The 7,500-nt window shown below is 45.4% G+C and overlaps 1 protein-coding gene across 1 annotated transcript in view; it reads right to left on the bottom strand.

Moving 5' to 3' along the window:
- The window catches only part of LOC310808746 (cadherin-4-like), a gene marked incomplete at both ends in the record, with an annotated part of 253,217 nt that overhangs the window by 18,015 nt on the left and 227,702 nt on the right, over positions 1–7,500 (bottom strand). The window contains one exon of the mRNA XM_083675811.1: positions 3,041–3,226. Within this exon, the coding sequence (XP_083531937.1) occupies positions 3,041–3,226 (186 nt within the window). The remainder of the gene's footprint in view (positions 1–3,040; positions 3,227–7,500) is intronic.

Raw genomic sequence — 7,500 nt, 5'->3', positions numbered from 1 at the left:
CTCTCTCTGTCTCTCTCTCTCTCCCACTCACTCCATCTCTCTCCCTCTCTCTCCATCTCTCTCTCTCTCTCTCTCTCTTCCCCTCTCTCTCTCTCTCACTCCATCTCTCTCCATCTATCTCTCTCTCTCCATCTCTCTCTCTCTCTCTCTCCCTCTCCCTCTCCCTCTCCCTCTCCCTCTCCCTCTCCCTTGGCTTTAGTCAGGAGACAGTAGCACTTGAGGGAGACAAAAGCACTTGTTCAATTAAATGTTTTGTTGTTGTTGCTATTTTCATTTAAGCTAGGCTATATACTGTAAATCTAAGAGAATATATACAGTACATTACGTGAGGACAGTAGGTGCTTTCTTTAATGTTTTCTTCTTGTTGTTTTTGTCAGTGCTAATTACCGAATTCATTAACATAAACATTCTGCTGCATGACGCCTTCTCTTATGGAGTGCTATAGGTATCAACGTTTACAAATGCGTAACACAGGCGACAACAGGAAGATCTGGCTAATTTCTGGAAATATAGAGTGCGTAAGTAATGGGGCAGTGAAGCTTTTTTGTTTTGTTTTGTTTTTGTTTTTATTTTGGGGCTCTACACTCCACTAGTTTGAATTTTAAATCAAACATCACACATTGATGGTATTTGTGTACATATTGGTTTCACCATTCAGAAATTACAACAGTTTTTATACAGAGTCCCCCTATTTCAGGGTACCCAAAAGTAAGGGGACAATTGGCTTGACAGGTGTTTCTGGTAAGTCTGGTGTGTTTCTGTCACATCACTTGTGCAGGCATAAGAGAGCTGTCAATGTCTAGTATTGATTCTCGGCTTTGGTTTTGCCTTTGGAGTTTGCTTTTGATGTCTGTCCACATGGGGACCAAAGAGGTGTCAGTGAAAGTCAAGGAACCATCATTAGTTTGAAAAATCAGATTTTTTTTTTTTAATCAGAAACATAGCCAAAATGTTAGGCTTGCCAAAATCAGCAGTTTGGAACATCATTAAAAATAAAAGAAAAAAGCACTGGTGAACTCAGCAATCACAAACAGGCTGGTAGGCCAAGGAAGACATCCACAGAGGATGGCTGAAGAACGCTCACCATAATTAAGAAAACCCCCAAAACAACTGTCCCACAGATCAGGAACTCTCTCCAGTAGATGTGCCTGAATGTGTCAGAGACTACCATCCACAGAATATGTCACCAGCCAAACTACAGATGCTTCACTGCAATGTTCATACCACTAGTTATCCTCAAAAAGAATGGTCAGGTTACAGTTTGCTAAAAAAGTACCTACAAAGCCTGCAGATGTCTGGAAAAAGGTATTGTGAACAGATTAGATTAATATTATCATGGACCAGAGTGATTGTGAGAGGAACGTTTGGGGAAAAAAGGATCTGCCCAAGATTTACAGCATAACAACTCATCTGTGATGCAGTGGGTGTTAGGTTGGCGTGGAGAAGCTGCCACTTGTCTTAATTGATGATTGTTATTGCTGATGACAGCAGCAGAATGTATTCTGAAGTGTACAGAAACATCTTGCCTGTTCGAGTGCAAGAAAATGCCTCCGAATTCATTGGATGGCGCTTCATCATACAGTAAGACAATGACCCAAAACATACTGCCATAGCAACTAGGGAGTTTTTCAGGGCCAAAAAGTGGAAAGGTCTTGACTGGCCAAGTCAGTCTTCAGATTTAAATGCAATTGAACATGCATTTCATTTCCTGATGATAAGATTTTAGGCAAAAAGACATCAAAACAAACAACAACTGAAGATGACTGCAGTGCAGGCTGAGAGCAGGCTGAAGCTGAGAGCATTTACTTTAACTTCAAAGTGATTGTTTGATTGTCAAATCCAAACTATTGGAGTGTAGAGCCAAAAGAAGAAAAAATGCTTCGCTGTCCCATTACATTGAGTTGTTGATAGTAGGCCAAACCAGTATGATGAGTTTCCAAGTAGTCTCTCTCTCCACTCTTCTCAGCGACTGGCTTTCTCCTCTCATTACGCAATTTTGCTGTTGTGAACAATGGATAAAGACACGCCGATTTCAAAAATTCAGGCCCGTTTAAAACCCCAAACCGCACACGAGCATTTTGAACTTTAAATAGACTGTGGCATTCTTACCTGTGTCTAAAAGTCAAGCGGTAGATACAGCAACAGGAGTATGACAGAGGCAATGTGGGGTTTCGACTCCCAGAGGCTCTTATGAGACAGGCTGTGTTGTTGTACCCATTAACCAGAGTAGGTAGAACATTATGACTGCATAAAAACCAATGCGTCTGTAATTGAGAAATCAATATCTAATTTGCTACAATGGTCTTAGAAGCCATTGTGTGTGTGTTTGTGTGTGGGTGTGTGTGTGTGTGTGTCTGTGTGTGTGTGTGTGTGTGTGTGTGTGTGTGTGTGTCTCTGTGTGTGTGTGTGTGTGTGTGTGTGTGTGTGTGTGTGTGTGTGTGTGTGTGTGTGTTTTCCGCTGAAGGGCATGGTGGCCTGCTCCTCCATTCCTCATGCAGACTTTAAGGGGGTGTTCAAAGTCAAAGCAGCCACTCTGTCCTTACTGGACTCTTTATCCTGGGGCTAACATTCACCAGGGACATCAATCTGACATACACCAGAGGGATTCATATGATCACATTGTACAGTATGTACTACAGTACATCGAACCAGTGGAGGCTGGTGCAGGTAGAAATTGGAAGATGGGCTCATTGTAATGCATGGAATGGAATAAGGAATGAGTGTGTTTGATACCATTCCTCATTCCGTTCCCTGCATTACAAAGAGCTTGTCCTCTGATATCCACCTCCACCAGCCTCCCCTGACATCGACCCCACAGTGACTGCTGCATGGTGTAAAAGCAACATCCTGTGTGCTGATTGGATTGGAGCCTGTGTAAAAGCAACATCCTGTTCGCTGATTGGATTGGAGCCTGTGTAAAAGCAACATCGTGTGCGCTGATTGGTTTGGAGCATGTGTAAAAGCAACATCCTGTTCGCTGATTGGTTTGGAGCCTGTGTAAAAGCAACATCGTGTGCGCTGATTGGTTTTGAAGCCTTACCTTCACCACGGTGATCATGCCGTCGTTGGTGACGGGGTCCGTGCGGATGGTGAAGTGTCCTGAAGGGTCCCCACTGAGGATCCGGTAGATGGCGTTCCAGTTGGGAGAGTGGGGCTGGTCGCGGTCTATCACGGTCAGGTTAGCCACCACCACGTCCACACGGTTCTCTGGAACCTCACCCGAGAACTGGGAGGGAAAGGGAAGGGAAGGGAAAGGGAGGGGGGGGGGAGAGAGAGAGAGAGAGAGAGAGACAAAGAGAGAGAGAGAGAGAGAGAGACAAAGAGAGAGAGAGAGAGATGAGAGAGAGACAAAGAGAGAGAGAGAGAGAGAGAGAGAGATGAGACAATGTTTTGGCAAGGCTTCCACCACCATTCGACTGCTATAACTGTAAACAACTAGAACTGTCGAGACATTTCAGACGTGACATTTAAAGAAGTCCACTGAAGGCCCCCCCTCCCACCCCCCTTCTTCTGTCTTCCTTCTCTACAACTACAACCCCTTCTTATCCTCCTTCTCTTGTGGTTTCAGGTAAAGGTTTAAATACTCCATCCCTGAGCAGTAAACAAATTGAAAACACAGAGTGTCCTGTGCCTTCACATTTCTGAAAAGAGAGAGAGAGAGAGAGAGAGAGAGAGAGAGAGAGAGAGAGAGAGAGAGAGAGAGAGAGAGAGAGAGAGGCAGTGAGGGAGGAGGGAGGAGGGAGAAGAAAGGGCTGCTACTGTGTGGGGAGGGTTTAAACAGCAGTGAGAGTGGGTCTGAGTGGGTTTTAGATGTCTTCTCGCTGGAGAAACACATGTGCTTTGTCCTGATAAGCCAGATGAGGAGAGAGCCGCCTCTGTCATGTGTCTGTTACGGGGGGGGGGGGGGGCGTAGGGGGGGGGGGGGGGGCTGTACAGGCTCAGAGAATAGAACAACATGACAGAACAACATCCGCCCATACCCTACCCCTAACACCCCGACAATAACCCCCCAACACCCCGCAACACCCCCACAACACCCCCAACACCTCACGGAAAGTGAGGTTTGTGCATTTTCATCTTATCACACGGCGAAAAGCGCGTAGCGACACACATAGTCACCACTATGGGTAACAGGCATGGGTTGCTGAGCCTCTTATGTGAGCGCGGGGCAATCAAAGAGTAAAACCCCGGTCCAAGCACTCAAACAGAACCCAAAATACGCTGCCAAACCTCACATGAACACACAAACACAGCAGACACAGGGAGATTATGGGTTTGTGTCGGGAAGGCTGTTTAGAGACTGAATGACATTCTTAAGACACGCAACAGGGGTCCGGGGTGTTCCTACTGTGCATTTGTGTGTGTGTGTGTGTGTGTGTGTGTGTGTGTGTGTGTGTGTGTGTGTGTGTGTGTGTGTGTGTGTGCATGTGTGCATGTGTTAATGTGCCTGTGTAATCCCACTCCCACACACACACACACACACACTCCCACCACCCTTGCTCTCTCCAACACGTACCCTCTCCTTCTCTCTCTGACATTCAATCGCTCTCTTTCTCTCTCTGAGCTGATACAATGGCCATCTGCTGGCCCCAGTGGTACAGTAGTTCTACTCTTAATGAATGGAGTGGTGTGAGACTCCTGTAGATGACTGTGGCTAGAGACTTTTAGACACTCTGTCCCTCTTTTACCCTTCTCTCTCTCTCTCTCTCTCTCTGTCTCTGTCTCTCTCTCTCTGTCTCTCTCTCTGTCTCTGTCTCTCTCTCTCTCTGTCTCTCTCTCTCTCTCTGTCTCTCTCTCTCTCTCTCTCTGTCTCTCTCTCTCTCTCTCTCTCTGTCTCTCTCTCTCTCTCTCTTTCATTCTCTACTGTGACAATAAAAGGGAAGAGGAGCCAAACCAGGCTCTCTCATAAGTAGTTTGGAACACACACACACAAACACGCACGCACGCACGCACGCACGCACGCACGCACGCACAGACACGCCACCACCACCACCACCACCAGCACCACCACCGCCAGTGGTCCTTCAGGCAGCCAAATGCCCAGTCCCACACCCCACCATGCTGTCACAGTCTTGGCAGTGAGGAGGGGAGAGGGGAGGCTAGACAGAGAACTTCATCATCATGGTGGCCAGACTACGTCAGGATGAGAGAGGAGAGGTGGATGGAGGCCAAGGAAGGATTGTCTGCATGCTAGGGTTATCCCTCACTGTAGAGGGCTTGGTACACACACACACACACACACACACACACACACACACACACACACACACTGGCATCAGCTCAATCACACAGTTCTACCAGCATGTTCTCGTGTGGAGTGAACTTTTCACCCCTGTCACATAATCACGGTCAGTGGCAAACACTGACCGTGATCAAGGGCAAAATTCATACTGCGTGTGTTATAAGAATGGTTACTAAAATTTAATATTTGTTATGAAAAACATGTAAAGAAATGATTGTGTGAATAGTACATTTAACACAAGCACCTAAACAGACACATCCTCTCTCAAACACATAAGCACACACCCACTCCCACCAGCGCCTTGAAAAATAGGCCAACCTCCGATAGGCTTGATGAAATATTAATCTGCAACATTAAAGAGAAATTCCCAAAACTTTCTATTTTGGGTACGCTTTGATAGATTTATGGGGTTTACTGCTAAACACTAAATATTTGCATAATGGCTTGCGTTCCGTACAAAATGGCTTTTCTGTAGCCCTGCGCTCAACTGTATGATTTATAGAGAAAGAGCGCAAGAAAACAAGTGCTCCACTCACGGCAGTCCCAAGACCTGCCCTCTGGAAAAGGAGGACAGATCATCATCAATATCAGTGATGGTTTAGGCTATACCCTCCGTCTGTGGAGTTGATGGAAATGCACTTAAAACCCACAGAAATACAGTTAAGGGGACTCAATCCATTACTGACCACCACCATCGATTTGCCACCCCAACCATGGCACGGTAATGGAGGAGGACGGTGAATTAAGAAGGGATGGTGATTTACCGTGGGCCATGGTTGTAGTTCTCTTCTCTTGGATACTGTAGGCAATAGCTCCTCATAAGTGAACTCTTCTTCTCTATCACTCTCCCTCTCACTCCTCTCTCTCTTCACTCCCGTTCCCCCACTACTCTTTGTCCTCCTACACACAGTACGATCTCCTCGCCATCTCTCTTCCTCCCTTTCCTCCCCCTCTCCTCCATCCTATCCCTCTCTCCTCTCTACCTCCCTCTCCCCATCCCTATTTTTTCTCTCTCTCTCTCTCCCTCCATCTCTCCCTCTCTCTCTCTCTCTCTCGCTCTGCTGTGTAGATAAGTGTGAAGTAGCAGCTCACTGATCGGCTCTGTGGCTGACACATGCTTAGCGCCAACGCTAACTCATCATCATAAGGGTCTTAATGGCCCCCAGGGCGAATGCTAATGCTAACGTATGCTATCACCCGCAACAGCCGCCCCCAGCTGCTCTTACTGTCACTGCTTCTGTCACCGGTGCTTTGCATGATCCCAAACTATCAACACGGATCTGGTGACGTACAGTACCAGTCAAAAGTTTGGACACACCTTCTCATTCAATGGTTTTTCTTTATTTTTTTAACAATTATTTTCTACATTGTAGATTAATATTGAAGACATCAAAACTATGAAGGAACACATATGAAATTATGCAGTAAACAAAAAAGTGTTAAACACACCAGAACATATATTATATTTTAGATTCTTCAAAGTAGCCACCTTTTGCTTTGATGACAGCTTTGCACACTCTTGGCAAGGTGTGTCCAAACTTTTGACTGGTACTGTAGGTATTAACCCTCCTATTATGTTCAAATAAAGTTACAACTTTGATGTTTCGGGTCAATTTGACCCGAGCAATGTAAACATGCAGAAAATGATTTTAACTGAAAGTCTTAACCAAGTTTCTATCTCAGCAACTTTAGGCCTTCCTACTGACCATCTTTATAGCCCAGTAAATAATACATGACTGCCCCCAACCTCCCCTTATACATCAAGTATTGATTGTATATGACTATTACGAAATATGCAAATCACTGTACTATCTCATTCATTGACCTAAAATGAAAAACAAATTATGTTTTGATGTTTGCAGGGCTTTATGTTGATATTAAATGCTCATTAAAGAGTTCAAATGCAGATTGTATGTCTTGTATATGACTGCTAGCATATCTGGTGGGGCCTGGAACCATTTTGATGACATTAGCTGCAGTCAGTCTACCCTGTCTTGTAACTGGGGATCCAGACCATAGGAGCTTTCCATTTTTGGATGTCATGTTAGTTCTTGGTGGTTGAGATATGACAAGGGGGTTTATTTGTGTTTGAGAAACTACAGGAGGGTCAGAATGTCCTATCTCACTGGCTTCATTCTCATCAGAGGAGGATGCTGCATAATCAGGGTCCTCCTCAACATTATCCTCTGTCTCAGACACATCCTCATCTATATCACTTCCATCCTGAAAGATCTGTGACAGAACCTCAGTTGCAGCAA

This window comes from Argentina silus, assembly GCF_951799395.1.
Source record: "Argentina silus genome assembly, chromosome: 8".
Taxonomy (NCBI): domain Eukaryota; kingdom Metazoa; phylum Chordata; class Actinopteri; order Argentiniformes; family Argentinidae; genus Argentina; species Argentina silus.
Note: the sequence above shows the minus strand (reverse complement) of the source record. Positions and strands in the feature narration are given on the sequence as shown.